This window comes from Netta rufina, assembly GCF_964035555.1.
Source record: "Netta rufina genome assembly, chromosome: 1".
NCBI lineage: Eukaryota > Metazoa > Chordata > Aves > Anseriformes > Anatidae > Netta > Netta rufina.
Window position 1 is genome coordinate 193,729,289 of NC_140123.1, and position 25,999 is coordinate 193,755,287.

Below are 25,999 nucleotides of genomic sequence, written 5' to 3' on the forward strand. Positions count from 1 at the left end.
GTATTCTGTTACCATATACGTGATAACTGGGTTCCTTGTATCACGTATGTATGAGGCTTGGTGCATTCCAAGCATTACTAACAACAAAATTATCATCTCCAGTCCACTCGGCAATGTGTTATAACTCATATACGGCAGAAAAAAAGCAGAAGATAGGTGACATTCATTCTGAAACAGTCAAAAGTCAGTGAATGCATTGCAAATAATATCAATTGAAAATAAATGGAATGAAAAGTCTATGTGATAAGAATATTTTAAACTAAATTCAGTGTATCTTTGCTGTCCAGTGTTTGAATGAAATTACAGCTGTTACTCTGACATGACCTTAGGCAATGGACACTCCTGGGAATGAACTTCCTTTTTGTTTTGTTTTGTTATTGGTGGTGGTGTGGGTTGTTGTGTTGTTGTTTTTTTCTGTACACTACCCTTTGCTTGATCATAACTTGATCCTCCATTCAAAGTTTATACAGTAAGAACTAACAGAATAATTCAGTGTTTCACACTCTGGGATACATCAAGACCTTCTTGGTAATTTACAGAAGTATGAACTGAAAGATCTTTCTGTGAATTGTCATATCCCATGTGCCAATCTCCAGAACAAAGAAAGAAGTAACACTGTGTTTAAGACATAACCATTCATAATATTCCCTTCCGAATTATTTTGGAGATGGATTCATATTTTTTCCTTACTTCTCTCAGTTTTACAGGAGATTCAAAGCTAGCTTCTAGCATGCGCTACGTGGAGACCCAGTCTATGCAGATTGGAGCTTCATATATGATACAGTTCAACTTGGTGATGGGCTGCGGCCAGAAATTTACTCCTCATATGGACAACCAGGTGAAACTGGAGTACTCCACCAATCATGGCCTCACGTGGCATCTTGTTCAGGAGGTGAGGCCAGTAGCAAGACCTTTGTCTTCTACAAATTCTGTTTATACAAAGATTATCTGTAATATACTTGTGACATTGGTCAAAGGAGGCTGTTTTCCTTGTTCCCATTTCTATAAAGAAACCTTCAGCTGGAGTCAGTCAAAATGGATAATAGAAGTGTTTAAATTGTTATTCATGATATTTGGAAGAGAAATGTCTGAAAGTCTGAAACACGAAATAGTGGCAGGAATGGACCAAGTCTGAGGAAGGAATTGGGGCGCTAGACAGAGCTATAGAATAATGGCTGTGATCTTTCCTGTGCTATTGCTTTGCTTTTCAAAGTAAAATGCATCTACTGTTTCCTGGAATTTAAATGGACATAAATTCTTTCTGCCTTTGTGCTCAGCCATTTTATAAATGGAAAGCACTTTCCTTCAGGGGATTGTAATGTAGAGCCTTTCATCTCCCATCCCTGGTTCAAATATAGTCCACGGCAGCAATGACCAACAGCTTCCCCCTTCGCTGGTGGAAGTGCAAATAGCAGAGCTCACTGCTATTTCCCCATGTGGCTCAGCCCTGTCTCAGCACAAATGTGAATAGCACATTTGGCCATGATTTGTGCTTTTGTTTTCTATCTTAGATGGCAAGCTGGAGTTTCCCTGACTTCAGTGTGAACTAACAAACATCTATCAGCTGCCTCTGGGCAAGCTTAGAGGATGTCAGAGAACTGGTCCTGATGTCTCTTCAGTGTCTGTCCTGTATGTTCACAAAGACATTTGAAAGTCCAGTCTAACATCTTTTATGAGCAATGAAAGCATTTTCCTGCTTCACTTTGTTTTGCCATGTTGTGTTTTGCCACATTTACTTTGGTGGGCAGAGTAGAGAAATAGCAATAACTGACATTTTAAACTTTGCAAATTAAAGTATTGCTTTCTTACCTTAAACAGAATTCAGATGAAGGCTATAAATACTGTAGTACAAATGTTTTTCATGTCTTCTACACCTAGCAGGCAGGCATCACCATAGTGTCCAATAATAGTTCTTATGGGTTTTGTCTTTGCCATCAATGAAAGATCAGTTGCCTTCAGATTTTAGCGCTCCTTTCCTGTCTCAGTGGAGCTGTGTTCAGAGAAAAGAACTAGCAGCCAAATCCTTTTCCTCACACCACCCATGTTGCTCTGATAAAAGAGTAATAAAGAAGGCTATTTGTAGTATGCTTCAAGGATGTAATCTGGCCAATACACAAAACACTAATTAATTAAAATGTTTGAAAGTTTTGTTTGCTTTGCATGCACTGATCAGATCCTATTTTATAAGATCTTTTATGGGAGATGAATCAACGAAAAATGTTTGAAAAGTGCTGGAAAGGAAACTAATTCTTTAGAAAATGTACTGAAAAAAATTAAAAATAAAATAAAAATAAAAAACAACTCATCAGCAACTAAAACAGAATAAGACACTAGATCTTCATTTAACATTCTAAGATATTTGAGCAATAAATTTCTCTGTGAAAAAATAATTTATTCTGCTCTTCTTTGTATTTCACCACATAAATATTCCTAATTGCTTTAACTACCATAAAGTATCATTGCCTTATTATTAGTTTCATAGCAGTCAAAGTATGCTATTTGCATAGGCAAGTGTCTCTCCTAAAGGTCTCCCTTGTGTCCAACAGCCCTTAAGAGTATGCTCACAGCAATAAACACCAAAAGGCTGTGGGAGAGGTGCAGGTGGTCTGGAGGCAGCTATGCTGTGACAGTAGTAGCAGAATGGATTCTTTAAATGGGTAACCAGAGTAATATACAAGTTGGTAGAAACATTCAAATGCTTTACTAACACCTCATCAAAGCCACACTACAAAAGTTTTAGGTTCTGTTCTGGCAATATATAGATAAATAAATTGAATATTGCAGAAAAACAGAGTAACATGGGACGAGCAAGTCTAGAAAATGGTAAGGAGCTGGGACAATGAACGGAATTTAATACCAAATTTAATTTAATACAAAAAAAAAAAAAAGTTACAATTATCAGATTTTCTGAAAGAAGAAAGAAAATTTACTAGACACCCTGTTGGAAAAAAAAAAAACAAAACATTAGTAACTAACACTAAACATATGTCTTTAAGTGAGTCATATGGTTTTCTGATATCCTAGATTGTGCCTAATCTGTCAGTTTTCTTAGAAATTTCCCTGGAGCATCCCAGGATTTTTCTGCTTATGGGTCTTTCATGTCTGAACCCAGGCAAGCTTCTAGTTCAGTGAACGTTTAACCATTACTTCTGCTCCTAACTCTACCTCAACACTAAACCTGGTATTGAAATGCTTTATTTCAAGGAATGTCTTCCAAGTATGCCAAGCTGCCAGGAGTTTACATCAGCAAGTATTTACCACTCCAGTGAATTTACCCAGTGGAGGAGAATCACTGTCCTTTTACCACAGAAAACTTGGTGAGTATTCTCCTTCCTTCCTTCCTTCCTTCCTTCCTTCCTTCCTTCCTTCCTTCCTTCCTTCCTTCCTTCCTTCCTTCTTCCTTCCTTCCTTCCTTCCTTCCTTCCTTCCTTCCTTCCTTCCTTCCTTCCTTCCTTCCTTTTCTTCTTTCTTTCTTTCTTTCTTTCTTTCTTTCTTTCTTTCTTTCTTTCTTTCTTTCTTTCTTTCTTTCTTTCTTTCTTTCTTTCTTCCTTCTTTCTTTCTTTCCTTCTTTCTTTCTTTCCTTCTTTCCTTCTTTCTTTCTTTCCTTCTTTCTTTCTTTCTTTCTTTCTTTCTTTCTTTCTTTCTTTCTTTCTTTCTTTCTTTCTTTCTTTCTTTCTTTCTTTCTTTCTTTCTTTCTTTTCTTCTGTGTGTGTGTGTGCAGATAGTTCACCTACATTTACGTTACTATTACAAAGCTCAAGTCCCATGTAGATCAGATTCAAGCTACTGGGTGGGTTGCTGGGGTACAGGGGCTGACTCAGCCACAGGTATTTAACATAAAATGCCTTCATCACATAACTGGAGTGAAATGTTGCTGAAGTCACCAGAAACTATTGTTTAGGATTGTTTTTAATGTATACTGTGACTCTCCTAATAAAGTTCAGATCTTTTCATAAATAGTGCTGCTTGTCTGTAAATGGGTCGCTGGAGGAAAGGTTTATTTGGATTGTTAATTTTTATTCTGAACATTCCTTATTGTTTACATCTCCAGACCAAAGCCTTGTATAAACAATAACTAATGATTCGTTTTTGGGAATTTTTTACCTCTTGTTTCTTTTTATAGCATCTCTTCAAAAATAGCACTTTCTTTTGAAAAAAAAAATAAAATCAGAAAGTCTTGTCCTATTCATCATAGTGTAATCAAACCTTTTTTGTCCACCCTAACATTTTAATTTATTTAACTAGATTATTTCTTCCATTATTTATTTTAAAGGCTTTATTATATACAAATTGAAGGTTGTTGTTGTAAATCTCACTAATCTTCAACCACTTCCTGAATTTGAGAATTAAGTTATTCCAATTATTTACTCTTTGCTTCAGTTCCACCTATATGCATCCCAACAACTGCAATGAGAACTTGCATGGTTTAAGTTGTCGTTGTGTTTTCCTGTCTCTTACCATTTTTCTGCACTTTCCACAAGCCTCAAAACAACCAGCAATGATAACTTCCTCCAAAATACTTACCATACTTGCAGTAAAACCAATATGCAAATTTCATAATTCCAGGCAAAACTTCAGGGATAAAATAGAGTCTTTAAAGCATGTCAGGTCAGATAATACCAAAGACACATATTATTCTATAATTACAACATACTAAATCTTATGTGCTGTTGTGTAGCATCACCTGTAAAATCTGTGGATCTTAGTAGTGTTTAAAAGTGCCTAGAATTATTCTGGTTGTACTCCAAAGCAGCTGCTATTTTAAAATTTATTTAGAAGACATATACTATACTCAAAGTTATTATTATATTCTGTATAGTTGATTTTAATACCAGTGTTGTGGCCCATCTTTTTTCTTTAAGATCCAACAATTTTCCTCAGCATGTGAGGTGACAGAAGCAAATAATTTCATTTTAATTTAGAGACTATAGGGAAAAATTATGGTGAAATAATAGCCAGCTTACTGTTTTATGCTGTGCACAAATCATAAATAATTCACACTCTATCTTGTATCTGAAGAGATTCCTGTTTGTTATCAGAGTTTTGTTTGTAATTAATGTACAAATTACCACTGAACATTACTTGCTCTTCAGAAAACACATTTTCAGTACAACTGTTGGGTGAAGAGGAAGAATGCTGCATGTCCACTACCAACAGTAACCTGATATACAAAGCTGATTGCCTACCTCTCTCACTCTCACCCTCCTTGTCACCAGCAAGGCTCTGTCCGTCCTTTGGGTTGAGACTGGGAGAGGAACTTCTTGCATTTTTGAAGCATACTTACTAACAGAAGGCAGTTTCTGCCTTTATGAGCCTTATGTGATGGTCAGTCCCTCTGGCACACAGCTTTGGCTCTCCCCCTTCCCTCCCTTCCTCTCTGCTTCCCTCTCATCCTCTTCTCTCCTCTCTCCTCTCCATATCCACTACAACAAGCACCCAAGGGCAAAACATTAGTAATGGCTAGGAAAAACATTGCAGAGCAGCTACAGACAAGGACTATGGCTTGAGATCTCAATAGTTCCAGTGTGGCCATTGGTGGCCTCAATATGCCCTCACACCCCTGCACAGCCCTGCTACAATTTCCTGAAGTTTCATCCCTGCATGCAGAGCTCTTTGCTGAGAGTTTGCACCTTCAGTACATTGGTAGCATCAGGCTGCATTACTGTGCTCACGCAGCCAGAAAATTGCTCATAACAGTACCTATTTCTGTTGTAAAACTTTCTGGGCCGGATGGTATTTTTGCACATCTGTCAATGTTCTGCATCTGGCGTGCATGAGTTTCCAGGGTCCCCGTGTTATCCCAAATTTGGTGCATTAGGAAATCTGTAACTGTGAGAGTTGTATTAGAGAAATGAAATGTATGCACCTGCTCTGTGAAATTGTATTGTACTTGAGCTGAATGTTTCTAACACTGATGAAAATTAATTTCAGTTTTATGGAAGAAATTTACATATGAACAGGCCTTAATGAGATACAAGCAGCTGTCAGTTGCTGACTTCATAAACAAATCAACACCTAATGACTGAATGAGAGTTTCAGGATAATTGGGCAAATGTAATTATGGTAACTGAGAAGGTAGCAAATGTAATTGTATCAGCTACAAATTTGCATTGGATCTTTAGATTTTTTAATATCAGGAGAGAAGACAATGATTTTATTTAAATTACATATCTGAAAAAAATTATAATAGAAAGAACATCGTTTCACTTGCAAGACATCTGGGACTCACCACAGTTTCCTTTTGCTTATCTAAAAAGTCACACAACGACAGTGACTTCTATTTGACATAAATCTGACTTAGAAAAAATGTCACCAGAAAACCAAAGTATATTCCAGTAACATTTTAGCCATATAGAAAAAAGCTGGGATGAAATATGAGAAATTGGAGAGGTTTATTTTGTTTGTAATAAAATGCTTTCGTAACTCCTCAATATATGCTTTCTATTTGAAAAGCTGTCCAAGCAGCGACTGCCCAAAAAAACAGTATTTTATCACTGAGAATGCAGCTGACAGGCAGCTCCTCATTCTCTTTCCTTAATTAACATGGCTTTTTTTAAACTGTTGATAACCATTTTTAACAGCATAATCCTCTTAAGCTGTTGTTACCTTGAGGTGCTGAGCAGCTTTGGAAAGCTTTCAGAAGCAGCACGCAGGACGGGCTTTCCAGAGGCATTGCTTTTGCCTTGGAGATCTCAGCTCATCACGTGTTTCCCTTTGCCCAGAGGGGAGCCACTGCTGCTTGCAGCCCTGCAATGGCCTGCAGGCCTCGCCTTCCTGCCAGGCCCCCACCACCCCCCATGTTTCGGGGACACGGGATTCATAGCAGTGAAGGTCTCTTTGGGGAAGACCTATCTTTGTTTGCAGCTAACAATAACCCCTGCCTCATCAAAATGTTTTTAGTCCTGGGTCAGTTCTCCCCGCTGGCTGTGTAGGGTGGTTGTGAGCCTGGCACCCAACAGCTGGCCATGAAGCACCCTCTCAGCAATTTTGCAGCCAGCAGTGGCTTGTAAAACGGTGTCAATGCCATGCCAAGCAGCACCAGGAACTATGCTCAGAGCACAATGCCACTTGTTAGGGGCAAGGGACTTGCCCAAATTGCTCCCATGTCACTCTAAATACCCCCATGTCACTGTAAGTACCCCTGGGCCTGCAGGGTTGCACTCCTCACATCTGCCCACACATCCCTAAAAAAAACAAGGGAGCCAAGGCTACCATTCCCTTCACAGACAACATGATACTATTTTACTGTGCTAGGAGTCTTATTTATATTCTTTTTTCTTTATACGCCTTAAAACCTTTCTCTGGTTTCAGTAGTGTTATTTTCCTCAGTGCACACCAGAGTTAACGCCGGCTACCAGCACACCTTCCGGAGTGTGATCTCTGTCAGGGCCCCCTGAGGTTCTGTTGATGCACTGTGGTGAATGTGAGCAACACCACCACTGAGATGTGCTGGATTCAGAGCACTCAGAAAATAAACAGTAAATAATCGTGGTGAATATTTACTTTCTGTTGTGCCAGTGCATGCTTAAGAAGTCCTTAGTGGGCACATTACTGACGTTGTGCACTTTTAATGGATAATTCATAGCTCTTGTAATGTAACCCATCAATACATTGTATCCTGAGGGAGTATTTAATCCACAGATCTGCCCCTGAAGATTAGCTCAACATGCTGTAAAAATACTTACACTACTTTCAATATCAAACAGCTACTTAAAACAGAAAACAAAGGTCATTTCAATTAAAAATCAAGCCCGTGGGCAGCTTCACTTGCTTTTTAAAGAAATTCATATATTTGAATTCTAAAAATTTCTCCTGGCATGTATTAATCTAACCTTTGTATTCTTCTAGCGTGTGACTGGCTGTGTAACTACTGTGCCATACCATCCGTTTTAGCTGCCCAGATCTCCTATATCTATTTCATTTTCATATGTGTGAGCAGGTGGCTCAACCAGATTTACAATATTCATCTTAACACATCTTATTCTGCATAAATTCCAGAGGGGAGTAGGAGGATATTTTTTTCTTAAATTAGAATAACAGCATTATATCCCATGCCATCATACCGTAGCTGTATGTCTCAGGAGCAAGCTTGGACATATTCTCCTACATCTTTTAGGAACTTCCTGCTTCTCCTTAGCCTGCCCTGTTGAGCAGAGACCATCCCAGCTTTATGCTTGATTTTCTCTTCATTTTTGTCAGCCTTGCTTTCCCTGTCCTTCCTCTCCACAGCTCTACAATCATGCCACACTGACCATGTCTTCATTTCCCAGACCTGCCATGCAGCCAGCACAGCTCCTTTCGCTCCATCATAATTTCCCATTTTTATTTCACTTCACATGCAATACTTTTTCTTGTTCTCACCGTGGGCCCAGCCACTTTTGTATGAGCATGGATCAGATGGTGCCCAGCCCACCAGCTGCTCAGCATCCCTGTGCTTGGGAGCTGCCACCAGCCAATATCCACAACCCATCAGATTTGCACGGGTTGGCAGTAGAGCTCAGAAAGGCTCGATGGTGACAGGAATTACTTTTCTGATGAATTGGTTTCTTCCCTGGCCTTAGTTTTTGATTGTGGAGGGTTAAAGGAGAAACCACAGCAAGGTTTTCTTCTTGAACAATATGACAAATATACAGAGTTTTGTTACATGTAGGCATGTAATCTAGTCCATCAATTCCCCAACTCCAGCCACTGCAGACTTCGCATGTTATAGATTTTATTTGAATAGTTGGCCAAGAGTAGGCTATTTGCAGTGTGGAAACCAATAGGTGCTTTGAAACAGAATCTTTCTCAGAATTTGATGATCATAATGTCACCAATGGTATGTCAGCATTATTTTCTTTAGTATCATCTTGACAAAAATAAATTTCTGTATCCAATAAAAAACAGCCAACTTTACAATATAAGCCAGTATTCAACACAGACAAGTGCTTAAACTCAAGAAGTTTAATTTCAAAGAATAATTTTTATCAATAAATATCAGATTAAACCTTTTAACGCAATTTATACCTTAACTGTGAGCAAAAGTATAAAAATCAAAGGTACACTCTGGATCCAGCTTTCTAGTTTTGCATCCCTGCACCCTCACAGAATGGCAATGAATAAAAACCTGATACTATTGATTGATAGATTTATCTTAAAATAATGTGGCCATTAAGTATAAAGTCCCTGTAGCACCTCTTCAGATTTCCTTGGAAATATCGTTATTTAATGCAAAGTCCATTATCTGCTTTGCAGTGAGTTACATCATACAGAAAGTTCATGTACAAGAATCTGTTTTTGGTTGCGCCAATTTTCCCAGGCTGGACAGTGATTGTGATATCAACTTTTATTTTTTATAGTTGATTTTTTTTTTCCTACAGTTCTGTAAAGCATCCAAATTAAAGCATTGTTGTTGGTTTTAAGGTCCAGTGCTACGCGTTTCCGCTGGAGTCAGTGCTACTACACCGCGCAGGATGAGTGGGCCTTAGACAACATCTACATTGGGCAGCAGTGTCCCAACATGTGCAGTGGACACGGCTGGTGCGACCATGGCGTTTGCAGGTACAAAGCATTTGCAAGTTCAACAAGCTATTGGTCTCCAGATACTTAGGTATTCTCTTTTTTTATGTTTTTTCTTACTTTTCAATTTAAAAAATATTTAAATATTTAAATAAATAAATAAATAAATAAATAAATAAATAAATAAATAAATAAATAAAAAGTGATAGTTAAACCATTAAAGCAACCTTAAAAGCTGGTTGCTCCACATCTCTCTGCTCAAGAGCCCATACCCTTGGGAAATCCATGCAGTGGAGGAGCTTTCAGTGTCATGGGGCTGCCCTGCTGTAGGTGTCCTGGTGAACCAGTTCACAGCTGGAGCTGTTAGGCTGTGTCAAACAGTCCCCAGGAACCGACTCAGCTCTACTTTGCAGCCTCTGTCAGACAGCTGCAATGCCAAGGGAACAGCGTGCTGCCTGCCAGCTTCAGGCTCTCTGGACACTGAAGGTTTTTTTTAGAAATAAGGTACAGCTTATTTCCAGTTATCCAGCGATTCCAACTTGTTTCCTGGAACCAAAATTCCAGTTTTAGAATGATAGATTTTTTCATATATAATTTTAAAGGGTCTTAAGTAACTGTGAGCATTAAATAAGGCCTTTAAAATCTTGTTATGCTTATGTTTCCTTCTAGGTGTGACTCAGGGTTTCAGGGTACTGAATGTCAGCCTGAAAATCCCCTTCCTTCAACAATCATGTCTGATTTTGAGAACCCAGATGGCCTGAAGACAGAGTGGCAGGAAGTTATTGGGGGAGAGATTGTAAAGCCTGAAGAAGGCTGTGGGGTCATCTCATCTGGCTCCTCACTCTACTTCAACAAGGTACCAACAAGGAATGGGAGACTGAGAAAGGCATGTAGTAATGTAGGTGTGAAAGGAACATGATGGGGTTATATGACAAAGAAAAGGAAGGTGGCAGAAAGCTCTGAGCAGCATGAGAAGTGCATTAAACAGCACAGCTGTGCTCTGCAGGTAAAAAACAAAGCAATCAAAAGAGATAGGAGGTTATGTGCATTATGTATCCAAGAAATACCTCCTGTAATGGAAGGAAGTAAATTACCAGTGTGCTGGGAAGCACATACATTAATATCATCTTAATTGTGTGGTTTCTGTTTTAAAACTCAGCTTTTTCTCAGCAACTCCCAACTCCCATTTGTCTCTGTTCTATAATGTTCTGGGAGAGGCACCAAGAAAGGTTGGCTTTCAGGGAGGACAAAGAGCTTACTCTGAGGTCAAAGGACCAAAATTAGTGAAAAAGCAACCCATCCAGACTTTTAGAAAGTGCCTGGTTAGCCTGTAGGAGAATATTCTGTTGTATGACTTGGAAGTTTTACAGATAAAAGTAATATAGCAAGAGTAAGATATAGGGAGATCTGCTAATCAATAGTAATTATAACTAAAATGAAAAGAGATCTTTATGATCAGGTGTAAGACTATGGGTTGTAATCACAGATTTATTTTTCATTGTTGCTCCTCAATTCTAATTCTGTTGTGTTGGGTTTTGTGCTTTTGTTGTTGTTGTTGTTCTTAATTGAAAGGAAGGGTATAAAATGCAGATACATGCTTCTCTTTTAAGGGTTTGATCAAACTGCCACGGCTGTCATGAGAACCGGATTAGTCCCAGAAGAATAAACCAATATGCAATGCTATGTAATCATATGTTGTTTACCTCATTATAAAAATCTAACTCATCAAATAATTTTCAGCACTCCTGCACAGTCTCACATTCAGCTCCCCTGGAAATGCAGCACTGTGCTGTAAATTTCATAATAGACCAATCAGTATAACTAGCTAATTGTGATAATTGGATTTTTTTTTATATAATTGTCTTCTCTGTTAGATGCTTTTCCTTCTGGCTCAGTTCCTTATGCCAAGTTTCTCAAAGTAGTTTGCTAAATTAGAATTAACCTGCTATGATCTTTCTTCTGATTTCTGCTAAGGAGGAGTGAAAATCTCATTTAGAAATTCTTGGCTTCTTTCTATTGATCTCTCCGGGTTAGGTTATCATTCATTTCTTGAGTAGTAGCAATCTCTGTGCCATCAGCTGAAGGTGGCTTATTTAATTTCTGTTTAGATCTCTTTCAAGGCATCTAGTGGCCATGGTGATAAACATTATAAAAATTTTTGTAGTTGCCCAACAGTTCTGTATTGTTTTGGGAGCTTGTATTCACAGGCTCTGTTTCTTTGCAGTTGCTGAAATAGCTATTTTTATTTGAATGTCTAATGTTTACTGCCATAATCAATCACTACTACCAGAATTAATGTTGGCTTTGTTCTGCCAACCTTCTATCTTTTGTTTTCCAACTCATATTAATCAATTGTAGGTGTGTTGGAATATAGAGACCTCTTTCAATTAGCCCCTGCAATTCCTTTGAGGCTTTATGTAACTCACACTCTTTCTCAATTAACCTGGTTCTGTGGTTAACCCTTTGGCAGGCAGAGCCAATTTGGGGTAGGGATGGTGTAGACATGTAAAAAGTATTCAGAATAGTTTTACACCCAGATCTCAATCAGTCAGTGGGGACGTATCTGCCCACAGGATACAAATGGTGTTGGCATCTTTATTATCCATAGAATAGTGGAATCATTTAGGTTGGAAAATACTTCTATGATCATCGAGTCTGATTTGATTAAGACAACTTCAAAATCTTGTTAGTCTCAAGAAGAAAAATGTTTGCAAAAGTGAATTCCCAAGATATTACCAGTGTCATGACACAGTGCCCTGGGCCAGTATTAGCCATGTAGGGCTACACTGGGAAGATTGGGGCTGCACCCAAGACTGAGCCCATCTCACTCTCATGGCACCATTCAAGCACCAGCTGGGAACCAGCTCATAAATTTTGTTACTGATGTCCAGCTAGATCCATGCCACTTGTTTATCTCTAACTTGCAATTTGTCAGGAGGATCACGGATGTATGAGTGAGAGACAGGGAAAACATTACTTCTGCTTAAAATTAAGTATTGTTTTTACAACTTAGCCCAAGTTTATCTTTTTAATCCCTTTTTGTGCTTGGACGGGAATCAGTGATTTTTAGGTAATCAGAGCCAGTAGGCATGTTGCCAATCCTGCTGCATTTTGGGAGGTCTACTCACTGTTAATGCAGATGAATCCAGGTTGCAACCACTTTTAATGAATGCAGAAATATCATACCCATGTCCCCTCTCCAGCTGCGCATGTTTGGCTTTGCCCTGCCTGTAGCAGCTTGTGGCAGCACATCACTGTGCTGGTGGAGGGCTGTGCCAGGCATGGGGCATGCAGGTCACCTTTACAGGGACAATGCTCTCTCCCTTCATTCTGTCACACCGCAGGCAGGTTTATAACATGTATCATAATTGTTCAAGCCTGTTGCTGTGCAAGCCCACAAGCTCAGCATCAAGCAGCAGAGTGGAAGGGGAAGGGGAGATTTCCAGTTATAGTAAAAGGTTCTTACACCATAAGGCTTCTTTTAGCTGAATATCCTCTGTCTTCTTTTACCAGCAAGCACAGAGTGACCATGTTAACCACAGCATAAATGTCCAAGAGCTGTTTCCTGCTAGAACTCAAAAACGTCCTCGGGAATACTGTTCTCTGCATCTTATGAGGTTGTTTTTTCTTTCAGCTATCCTGAAACTACATCCACAGGTTTTAGTTGAGAAACTTCAGATTTACAATACTTGCTAGTAAAAGAACATGGGTTTGTGTATGAATAAATCCTATTCACATGAGGCATGTAGAGAAAATGCTCCTCCCCAGTTCTGGAGTAGGAGATGAATTTCACTGCTGTAATCCTATATGCTTCTGTAGAAGTAACTGGAAGGAAACCTGTCAAATGGCCTGATGCCAACATGTGGGAAGGCTGTTCTGTTCTCTGTGCATATAGCACTGGGTAGCAGCTGGAGAAATTAATGCCACATAACTGTAGAGAGGAGGATCAAGTAGCAATGGTACCTTGAATGCCATGAATGTAAAAAGAAAAAAGACTGCGAACTGAAGGTGAAGTCATCCATCCTCACCAACAGAGGACCAATGGGACAATAGAGAGAAAATGTCTAAGTGCAACTGAGAAAATAAATGTGTGTGTGTGTCTGTGTACTTTTGGCTGTTATAAGGACCTAAAACTTGATGAGGCAGAGACAAGCTCGGGATAATTTAAGTTTAAAATATATGAGGATATAAAACGCAAGTGTCTGAAATAATTGAATTTGATTGCTAGGTAAATGAATAAATAACTAAATAAATCAGACTCTAGCTTCTGAGATACTCTCCTTGCGTGAAATGCAATAGGCATTATCAGTAGTATAATTTCAGGTGACTCAGCAACACTATACAATTCAAGAGAAATGAGACCAGAAATGTCTTTTTACTGCTTTATGTTCTATCAAAAAGCTGATGTTCTATGTTCTATAAAAGCTGAATGCTTAAACATTTAGCCCTAGTTGGTTCGTGATACCCAGGGTCTGCTCTATGTCTTCTGAAGGTATTTGGTACCATGAAGGAGTCAGGAGAACAAGGAAAGAGATAAGATAGTTGTGTTGAAATTGTGCTGTGATGTTGTATTTTGTGTTGAAGTATTGCGTCTGCAATAATAAAAATGCTTGTGGGATCACACCAGAGAAATTAAGACATAAATTAAGACCAAGCAGAACCATTGTCCTAAAGATAAAAAAGTGTCATGTTAACACAAAATGCAATGTCCATCATGTTTCTCTAAAATATTCATCTGTGCTTGACTTTAAAATATGTCAATTTGTAGTAAAAGTGACATATTTAATATTATTTTTACCAATTATTTTCTTTCTTTCTATTGTAGGCTGGAAAAAGACAGTTAGTAAGCTGGGATTTGGACACTACCTGGGTGGATTTTGTTCAGTTTTATATCCAGATAGGAGGAGACAGTTCTTCATGCAATAAACCAGACAGCAGAGAAGAAGGTGTGCTGCTGCAGTACAGTAATAACGGTGGCATCAACTGGCAGCTGCTAGCAGAAATGTATTTCTCTGACTTCAGTAAACCCAGGTATAATTTTGTTCTAAAATAAATCAGTTAAATCCATACTTCATCATCTCTTTAAGAAAACTGTTTCTGAGTCTATGAAAATATTAAAATACACTATAAACTATAATACTTATAAGCCATCCTTATGTAGAAAATTTTCCAGACTGCCACAGTAAATTCCTGCCACCATGGAGGAAAAAAATAATGAAAGTGGGCCTTAGAAAACCTGTAGGTAGCTTGTCATTCCAAATTAAGATTGCAATTGAAATTGCATAGATATTAACATGATTTCTATTACCATAGTTGGTAATTTTATCCTCACATCTCTTCATTTTGCCTTGCAATGAACAGTATTTCCAGAACTATTGTAACTCAGCAAACTCTCTTTGTTTTGAAAGTGATCTAGGCACTTGAAAGTATAAAACTGTTTAACTTTACTTTGTCTCTACTTTGTCAAAATTACAGGAAACTTCCAGCAAATAACCATGTCCCCAGCTATACACTGAAATCTTCATTGCCTGGCCATCCAATACATTAGTTTTAGACAAAACATTTACCCCTTTGGAGTAATCAAGAGCACAGTCCGTGCTTCCATTGGCAGGCAGATGTTCAGCCATTTCCAGGAAAGCAGGATCCATCATACATACGAGTTTCTTGAGAAGACAAATGGCTTTCCTGCCTCTTTTTCCTATTTAGTGATATTTTTCCCGTTTCTCTACAGTGTTCCCCTAAAGTCCTGCTGAATTTTTGTTTTTCAGGTTTGTCTATCTGGAGCTGCCAGCTGCAGCTAAGACTCCTTGCACCAGGTTTCGGTGGTGGCAGCCCGTGTTTTCAGGGGAAGGGTATGATCAGTGGGCTATCGATGACATCATTATTTTGTCAGAGAAACAGAAGCACATAATTCCTGTTGTTAACCCCACCTTACCACAGGTAATAAGCAAGAGCCATCTGTGGGCATCACCATGAAAAAGGAGCTGTCCTCTCTGTTAGTAGAAATTTCTTTGAATTCAATTTTCTTTGAAAATATTGAGCATAGTTAAAGAGACATTTGTAGTGCTTGCAGCTGCGTCTCTCTCTGCATAGTACTAAGCTGGTTCTTACCATAATGCCATCAGACTCCTAATTTTTACAATCGATAATGTAGTTATGTATCATCTCCTCAGAATGTCAAGGCAAATTTTGACAATTACAATTTTTGTACAATCACAGAAAAAGCAAATCGCAAAATTTGAAAATTGATAATTTGGGAAAATATTCTGGAACCACACTGCAAGGAGATAGTACTTGTTTTTTTTGCCTTTCTTTTCCTTTCTAACAGAACTTTTATGAAAAGCCAGCATTTGATTACCCTATGAACCAGATGAGTGTGTGGTTAATGTTGGCCAATGAAGGGATGACCAAAAATGAAACTTTCTGCTCTGCCACCCCCTCTGCCATGCTGTTTGGTAAATCAGATGGAGACCGATTTGCAGTGACTAGAGATTTAACGCTGAAGCCTGGATATGTCCTGCAGTTCAAGGTATTCCTTAAATATAAGTCCCTTCAAATCCCAGAATATCAGTGAAACTCCCCTTATTCAATACTTGCAAGATGTCATTGGGTCATAGTTCAAAACAATGTAATAAATTATAAGACTATGTAAAAAGATGTGTAGAGCACATGTATGAATTCATACAATATAAAATATGATGCTGCTTTCTAACAGAATAGCTAAAACCTTGGTGCAGGAGAACTTCTTCCCCCTCTGGAGAAATTTTAAAGGCTTGTTGTTTGTTAACGAGTTTCACAAGTGGGTTGAAGTGACTGTCATTATATTTGAGTCAGTACCAGGAAATGCTACTGCACTATCAAGGGAAAAAGGATTTATCCCATCTGCGACTACAAAAGCTCCAATGTGGTTTGTGTACATTTTTTGTATATTAAACTCTTTAAGTACTTACAAGCTGCTCTGTACTCCAGTGTGGGTTTTTCAAATAATTACTTTTATTGTCAATGAATATAGGCTTCAATTAGCATTCTCTTCTTTCTAGGGCTTACAAAAATTTTAGTGGTCTGACAGTGCAACAGAATATAGGCTCCAAAGAAAGTGTATTTGCTTTGACAAGCTCTTGTTTCTGAACCCTAATCAAAATTTTATTGAGTTTATAATGAAATCCCATTGGTGAATTCTGGAGGTTGGTTGCAATGCAATTTTAATGAGCTCACCACAAATACATGGTCCTTACATAATTGGTGGATACAGACACTGAATAATTTACAAGTAGAATTATTAAAGAGATCAGTTGTTTACAGGCAGCTTTTCAAATATAATTCCCACAGTCCTGTAAATAGTAAAGTTGGTTAGAAATAATAGGATTTGTAAAAAATTTCATTTTATCTAAAAGTTATGCTAATGAAATTCTGTACAAACTGAGGGACGGCAGTACAATTTCCAAATGAGTATTGTTTGCAGTTTTATACCTTAAACTGTCTAAAACCCAAAATACTGTGATATGTAAATACCATTTAGCCTGGAAAAGATGTTGTTTGCCTCTTGACCATTTTCCACTACTTCAGTAACTAAGTCTTCATTCTCTAAGTTTTATGGTCAACAGCAATTCAAAAATTGTTAGTCTGAAAAAGCAATACCTAAAAACATTTCATACACCTTCCATCATTGAAGCCATTGGCAATGTAATGTAAATATACAGAACATCAACAATATGTGTCAGAAAACAGTGAGTTCTTCTATTGTTTAAGGCCTTAATTCATATTCCTCTCTTTTTTTGGAAAGGTTTTAAACTGGCCTGCATAGAAATGTGTTAGTCTTATTTGCATTCTTTAATTTTAAACATATGGTTAAATGCTTTCCTGAGTTTGTGAAATTTCCATTTTAAATAGCTGACTGGAATAATTTTGCATTGATAAACCAAAGACAGTCAGTTGTCAAAACTATTTCATTTTAGATGAATGATTTTGTTTTATATTCCACATTCTACAGCTCAAGTAGAATTTCTGCAATATAATAATATAAAAACTCTTATGTTTCTAGTAGCTTGAAAAATGAAACTGGAAACAAAACAAATGGTTGACTTTTGTCTTAGTTATGTTTTCATTTCACATTTTAGTATTCATTTTTCTACTGCCTCCAATTTTGCTCATTTCTGGGGACCAGAAATGCAGTGCCAGCTCACTGACATTATTATGAAAAGTCGATGATTTGGCCATGGTCAAGGGTTACAGCCCAAGGCAAGGGGAACCCTGGAGTCAGTCTGGCACACTGGGGTGCACTGCAGTGGGTTATATCAGAGGATACAGCTCTTCCCCTTCCTCCTGGGGACACAGGTGCCTGTGCAGAGCTTGTTATTTGTGGCCTGCTACATAGCAGGACCTTTGAAAAATGTGTTATGTTCTTTGCACATTTTGCTGAACCTAGCAACTTGAATGAAGGGTGGTAATTTTTACAGAGAAATGTTGTGTATGTGTAGGACTCTGACTCTAAGCATCAGCCACTGTTTGCCAGCAGGGTTCAAAGGAAATGTTCAGAGCTAAGCTCTCCAAAATGGAAAGTTAAAGGTGCTTTGCAGCCAATAATGATAAATAACAGTGCAGGTTTCTTCACCTCAGATCTGATGCTTTGCTTTTTCCAGCTGAACATTGGCTGCACTAACCAATACAGCAGCTCTGCTCCTGTACTGCTTCAGTACTCCCATGATGCTGGGCTCTTCTGGTCACTCGTGAAGGAAGGCTGCTATCCTGCATCTCCAGGCACAAAAGGATGTGAAGGAAGCGCCCGTGAGCTGAGTGAGCCAACCGTGTATCACACAGGAGACTTTGAGGACTGGACTAGAATTACTATTGTTATCCCAAGGTCCCTTGCAGCCAGGTACTCTATACCGTAAGCTAGTGGTGAATTAGCTGCCTGTCGTTTGAGACTATGTTAGGAAAAAATTGCAAGCTGTGAGTAAAATCAGTGTTAAAAATCTGCAGGTCTGGGAAAAAAATATATTATGCTCTCCAAAACAGGGAGAAGCTTTCCATTTTTAAGGTGTCAAACCATCTATAAAAATAAATTACAAAGCAACAAGGGGATCACAACATATTAATTTTACATCAATCTCTTCATCATGGTTCTGTCTTTCTTTAGGCCTATTAGTTGGGTCAGGGGAGCCAGCAAGAAGGTGATAAGTCACTTGAATCAAATAAGCCATTTCAACAGGATTAATTTTACACTTACCACCGGGCAAAGAGACCCTTTACTATCTGCACTGCATGCCATCGGCAGCAGAAGTCCCCTAAGCCTGCTGGCTCCTGTGTGTCTCTCTGTAGTCAGTGGCTTTAGTGTTGCCCCTGGGTTTCAGCCCCATTCTCCTGCTACAGGCTTCTCATCTTCCAGCCCCAGCATGGAGTTTCAGTATGCAACATATTGTGAAGCAAGGGAACCAGTGCCTTTGCTTCAAGGAACTGAAATAGCAGCATGTACCGTAACAAGTTTGTCTTTTCTTCAGTAATTAGCCAATAAAAGCAGGTGCCAAATCGCACAGATCTGACACCAGCTGATTTGATTTACCCAAAACAAGCAGTGTGGAATCAATAGCAGCAATCTGTTTGGCATTATGTTCAGTAATGTGATCAAGAATAAGAAGCTCATGCTAATATATTAAAAATGTAAGTATTGGGAGTATGAAGAGGCTCCCAGTATGTTAAAGACTGAATTGTTATGGGTCACTTTGGAAATCATGATTATCTTGAGAGCATCCCATTTTATCAGCTGGTGCAAAGCACCAACATGATGATCACCTACCTACCAAATCCCCATGAACAGTAAGTAAAAAGCAATAAACGTTATACATTAGGCAGAATAGCAAGGAGGATCTCGATTAATCTACTGGATTGATAATGAGATTTTAAATCAGCTCTCCCCTCTGTTGAATCCAAAAATGATTCAACTAAAAGCCAAAGACTTAAAACTATAAATAGTTATATTATTATACAATAATAATTTTCTATGCACTGGATCAGCTGGAGTAATTTTGTGTAGTATCCAAAAAGTCCCAAAAGCAAGTCTCCAAAATTCCTGAAACAGTTTTAGTTATAGAAGTTAGAGATTAGATTGCTATTTTTCAGGAATTTTGTGTTGTCACCCAAGAATAAAATCTTTGTATTTCTATCCACATATCCCATAGGTTACTTTATCTGACATTATTTGTAGACATTGGATGATTTTTCCTATATCCTATATTTGAAGGTTTTTTACTCAAAATTATACCATCATATAACAAACTCTGCATCACTGCCGTTACTGAGTTATTTTCATAAGTACTGTAAGAAACTGAATTCTGGCATTTTAAAATGTAATTAGCAGTTCAGGTTGAACTAAGTACTGAAAGGCATCTTCAGAGTCATAACTAATCTTTCACTCTTGTTGATAAAACTACATGATCTGTTGTTTGCATCACAGTGGTGGATATAGGCCAGAGAAATAGAGCAAATCAAAATACATCCCCAAAATATGTGGAAAAAATATCCATATGTGAAGTTGCACAAGCTATAGGATGTTACAAATACTTCCCAGGCATCAGCTCGCTAATCCAGGAAAGGCTCTCTTTGTCCTAAACAAAGATCACAAGAGGTATACAGTGGGTATTAATGCTGGAAATACTAATATCATGCCTTTTGTTCTTGTTCCTCTACAGCAAAACTCGATTCCGCTGGATCCAGGAGAGCAGCTCCCAAAAGAGTGTGCCTCCTTTTGGCTTAGACGGTGTTTACATTTCTGAGCCTTGCCCCAATTACTGCAGTGGTCACGGAGACTGTGTCTCAGGGGTCTGTTTTTGTGACTTGGGCTACACAGGTAAGACAACCTTTTTTAGATGGTACAACAGTAAACACTATCTGAGTTGCTGTTATAAACTTAGCATCTTGTTTTTCCTCTCCAATATTCCAGGAAAATACATGATGACATAAATTTCATGGGCTGCCAGCAAGAATCTTTTTGTTAAATAAAATTTAGCACAGGAGTCCAGTGCAGACAAAACAGAGCAGCTGAAGACAGGAGACACTGGTGATGTTTCTGGCAACTGTGATCTTTGAACATCACCATCTGTATAAATGGGAAGGGACTAGCAATGAAAGTGAAAACAAAATAAAATATTATAAACTAAAAAGTCTGCTTAAAAACCTTTGGAACATCTTCAAATGAATTGCTGCTGGTTTTGAGTCCCCTGGCCATCAGATGGCATGGGACCAGGAAGGAACATATGTTCTGACAGGCCCTTCTGCGAAAAATTTCTGCTCACTTGTGGTTTCTGGGGCTTTTATGCTGAAACAAACAAACAAACACACACACACACAAAAAATACCCAGTGAAGAAACAGAGATTGACACAACCAGTTGCATACTGCACTCTTTTCAACCCTCTACCCCAACAAAGCAATAAGCTATCCTCTTTTGTTCAATTTGTTTAAAAAGAACTAAAAGTATAATATTTTTCTGTTTACATAAAAACATCTTATCAGTATAAAGCATGTCTGTTTTTCACCTAGTGGAATAAGTCATCTTAGAGTTTAATGGAAGAGGGCTTATTCTGCCTACAAAAATTTATAAAGAGGGCTTAAAAAGGTTCAGTACTGTTGTCATGGCATTTTCTGGAAAAAAAAAAAAAGAAAAAGAAAAAGAAAAAAAAATATGGTACTTTCTCTTGCATGGGTACAATAGAAATGTTTGTCAATTTTCTATATCTGACCTTTACTCTCTTCAGCACAGTTTCAACAAAACATCTCCCATATATTTTTCTTTTCTTGAAGCATCACATGGAACCTGTGTGTCTAATGTGCCTAACCACAGTGAGATGTTCGACAGGTTTGAGAGGAAGCTAAGCCCTCTCTGGTACAAGATAACAGGAGGTCAGGTTGGAACAGGCTGTGGCGTGCTCAGTGATGGAAAATCTCTGTACTTCAATGGACCTGGTAAAAGGGAGGCAAGGACTGTTCCTCTGGACACTACAAATATCAGGTCAGTCATCAGTGCTGCTTCTCACAATTGTGTGTTAATGCTGCCTCTTCTCCCCTATTACAAGCATAGACAAGAGAAGCTGCGAAATGTTTTGTTTTGTTTTGTTTTGTTTTCTGGTAATCACAACCCATACAAGAAATCTTAGGGAAGTTATTTTTTTTTTTACTCATTCTGGCCTTCTACTTCCTTTTCCAGAGGGGGATTAGGTTAGAAATGGAATGGAATAGCAGAATAGAAAATGTGATCTGTTCACCCTTCTGGGAAGGTGGTTTTGCAGTGTATTCTAGATGGCCAGGCAGATGTGGCCTTGAAACTGCACAAAACCTAAGAATCCAGACAGAAAAATTCCCTTTCCACTGATGCCATTGAATTCCAGGCATGCTGATACCATAGCAAATGAGCTATTGTTGGTTTTCCAGAATTTATGAATTAGTCCACTTGTAAGAAGTGTAAAACAATGTAATATGAATTGTTTCTGTGCAGTCAAGAGGCTAACAAGCTTCCACCTCTCTCCGTGCTACTACCGAATTGTGCTCCACTGATAGTAATTACCCTTTTTCTCTCAAATTGTCCAATTGATTAATGTAATTAGGATAAACTAAGGACAATTAATTCTAACTATTATTTATCCTGGAGTTCGCAGATGCTTTGTCCAGTTTTATAAGGGATCATGTGCCTGAAATCTTGCCCACCCTACAATTACATTCATTAGTTTAATAAAAGATATTTCTCCTGTCAAATACTGCTCCAAGAGCAAGTTATGCACTGAGTTGTTGCATTATTTAATTCGTGGGATCATTCAGAAGAGCGTTGCCACAAATTAGTGTTCCCCTTCTCCAGTTCAGCCAAGTAGCACTCCTTAGGGCAGTATGGGTCCTGTGGTTTTGGGGACATCCTTAGCTGCTCCACAGCACAGAGCAACACAGCAGCAACTGCCCTTCCTCTATGTCCTGCCTATCTGTCAAAATCTCCTCTGACAAATACTTGATATATAATAACTTAAATGCCTTAATAATTAAATTAATTTATGGATTTACAAATATGCTTTTGGCAAATACTGGAACTCTGGAAATATCTGATCGCATTTTCTGTGTCACTCTCTTTTTAAATCTCATATCGTTAATACTCTGAAGTATAATTTTGAAAGTAGCCACACCATCAAGAAGTCTATGTTCAAATTACATTTTTTAGTTATTCCTTCTTTTCTGGAGAAATCTTCTTTAAAAAGAAAAGGATTTTCTTTAGCTTTCAAATTCAGAAACCACTTTCAATGTCAGATACTTATGGCTTTGCATTTTTATAGAATTTGAACCCCTTAAAACACAAAAAGAATTTATAAAGTACTGCACAATGCTCCTTCTTGACTTTCTCAATCTATCATTACTTCGATTTTGCACGAGAACATGGGGTAAAACTACCCCATGCATGAGATGTCAAAAACATGGGGTGTCAAAACTACCCCAAGGACAGAGGGACACCTTCTGGCAAGAGCAACTAAGATCCCTGTTCTGAGTCAGTGAGCTGCTCTCCTGCTGAGATTGATTATTTTGGCAAAATAAACTAGCACTTCTCTCACAAGAAAGAACAAAAATACCAATCATCTCAAGCACAAATGGGACAAACATGGATTTTTTAGTTACTTTGGCCACATGTGCTCAAGGGCAGGATCCAGCTCATGCAGCTGTTCTAGAACATTGGCGCCTTACCAATTACCCCAGCTTCTTATATGCTCAAAGGAGATAAAATAGCTACTTTGAAAGGGCAATGAAATAGGACCTAACAAAGGCCAATGCTTTGTTTTCTGGAAATGTGTATTTTTTTCATTATTTCTAAGGGAATCTGGGCTGGTCATGTAACATTCAGCCTTTAAACACCTTGATTAGAACAGATACATCCCACTTTAATGTTTGCGACTGTCTGTAACATTAGCTAGATATTTTCTCCTAGAAGCAAGGGCAGAATAAGTTTGTGAGAGTGTGAGGGGTTAACTGAAAGACCCATAAAACAAAATTATACTCCTTCCTAGAAATGTTTTCTGTTATTGCAGCTAAAATTAATGTCACTTGAAAGAGGAGATTAGAATGAAGCACTTTTTCCCTTTTTGGTATTATTTTTTTGCATTCAGTAATGCTTTGTGTAGAATTAGGTTATATTATTAGGGGTCATCTTAGACCCTGCACAGTTATCTTTTATTGTGAGTGGGTTTTTTGGTTGTGGGGTTTTGGTGATTGAGTAAACAGCAGAAAAATATATCTTTAAAGACATACCACAAGATATGTGGATTTAAGGTTGTGAATAGGAATGCTCAAACTCCTGCAGTAGAGTTTTAAGCTTCTTATTTTTCAGGTTAATAATACTTTCCTGGACCTTTTAAGATCTCATTTCATTAAATCAGGCACAGAATAGCAATAAATAAATAAATAAATAAATTTGCAAGACATTAAAGTTTGATTTTCATTCCCAGTTCCCACAGACCTACCTACCATGCGTGGTCTGTATCATCTTGCTTCAGTAACAGTTTTTTGTATGCAAGGGGTACATTTTACGCAAAGAATGCAAAGAATTCTTGATCATTTTTGTAGAAAATACAAAGACCTTTTCCTTCTCAACCTTATCTTCCCAGAGGAGAGGGGCACACTCCTCCTTGTTCACTTTGCTGCAAAGAGGTCAAGATTTGTCAGCTCATGCTCTGCTGTTTAGGGGAGCAGCCTAGCAGCGCACTCCTAAACTTGGGTTTAACACAAAAAGCATTTAAAACTAAAGTTTGTTCCCACAAACCAATGACTACCAACATGCATTCCATGTCTAGCACATACAAGTGCTTTCATATTCTTAAGCTTTATTTGCCCAACCATTGCTTATTCCTTACATAATTGATTACACTTTTTTTTTTTTTTTTAAGAGACATAAAGAGAGTATCCCATACTGCTAAGAGAACTGTAATAAAAGTATTAAAATTCATTCCACCTAGACCATTTTCTGGCTTGCACTTCAGAAACCTGCTGGAGCCTCTCCTTCCTTCGCTTTTGCATGGCCCAATGTGCCAAAGGCACAATTTTGCCAGCAGTATTTTCATCCTCTTGACTGACAATATGATACCTGGATGCATTTTGATGAACTACTGCCTCCCATATTGATGGCCTCTCCCTTATGACACTCTTCACTATCTGTTCAGTGACAGCATTTGCACATGGTGCCTACCTGGCAGCTAAATAAAATCTGTGTAATATATATATTTTTCCAGCAGTGACATCTGGCTTGTTAGCTGACTTGGCTCCTATTTGCATTACAGACTGTTGCTAATGACTGTGCAACAATTTCAGAGAGTTGTTCTGGGTCAAACTTGTCCAGATCAGATGGGCTGGTTCACTCTTCTGCAGAAAGGTTTTTTGTTTTTGTTTCTGTTTTTGTTTGTTTTACTTTTTATTGATCTCTACATTTGGCAGTCATAAAAGAGAATTTTATCTGTAAATCTTGTCACCTGTGAGGTTGCGGTATAGTGTTTTATTGCCAGAATACTGTCTCAGAAAGCAGAGCCGCAGAAAACAATAGGACCTATTTAACTAATCTTTGCAACACTGTGAACCACTCTATTCTTGAGCTATGGGGTTCTATCATGAATGAGACTGATGAGTATATTCTGGCTTGTCAAGTCCCTATGGGTATACGAAACATCTCACATACAAAATACCAATTTCAGTAACAGAACTGGATTGTGATTGGCTTTAGAATCAGAAGAGGATCGTAACAATGTGTATGTAGCAGTGGGTGAGTGAAACTGGAATCATATCTGCATGGTACTGGCTCTGCCTGTAGTCCTGTGGCTTGTCTGTGATTTTATTGACGTCAGTACAAATTAGAACCAAATCCCCTAAGGCAAAAAGAGTTATCCGTGTGGGGAGTTATCTGAGTGATGAATCAAGCATTCTTTCTTCACACAGAGACATAAATTCACCTTGAAAACTAGTATTTAAAATAAAGAAGTTATCTACAAGCAATAGAATTAAAGAAGCCTAGTTTCCTTTTGATTCATTTTCTTTTTTCCCCAAAATCCCTGCTTGGCAATAACCCCACTTTTCCCTGTGTACTCCACAAAGATGCTTCCCAGCACAAGAGACAAGCAATTGCTTCTCAAAAACATCACATCAGCAAGTACTGTAATAAAACAACAGGCAGGCATCATCATAAGTCAAAAACTGGCTAGGAAAAAGGAAGGAGAATGGCCTTGCCAACTTTCAGCATGCAAAAGCTCAGGGCAGGTATGAGCCCATGTTCCCTGCTCAGTTCTGACGTTGTTTGAGGTGTGCAATGCAGGACCTGTGAAGGAGTAGATGAGGGGGCAATGGCCTTTTCAGTCATGTCACTGCTCTTTACATTAGTTATGACCAGAGAAGCCTCAGACAAATGTCAGAAATATGTAATGAAATTTGGTGAGTGAGCAACAGGACATTAACTAAAATAAATTGTTGTTACTAGTAAAACAGTGCACGTCTAAAGG

The 25,999-nt window shown here is 38.3% G+C and overlaps 1 protein-coding gene across 1 annotated transcript in view; it reads left to right on the plus strand.

Moving 5' to 3' along the window:
* RELN (reelin) overlaps positions 1 to 25,999 on the plus strand; it is a gene marked incomplete at both ends in the record, with an annotated part of 285,763 nt that overhangs the window by 202,855 nt on the left and 56,909 nt on the right. Inside the window, 10 exon segments of the mRNA XM_084305864.1 lie at positions 700 to 892; positions 3,205 to 3,317; positions 9,403 to 9,540; positions 10,168 to 10,354; positions 14,324 to 14,529; positions 15,267 to 15,438; positions 15,827 to 16,027; positions 18,138 to 18,373; positions 20,184 to 20,341; positions 21,294 to 21,501. Coding sequence (XP_084161990.1) covers positions 700 to 892; positions 3,205 to 3,317; positions 9,403 to 9,540; positions 10,168 to 10,354; positions 14,324 to 14,529; positions 15,267 to 15,438; positions 15,827 to 16,027; positions 18,138 to 18,373; positions 20,184 to 20,341; positions 21,294 to 21,501 — 1,812 coding nt within the window.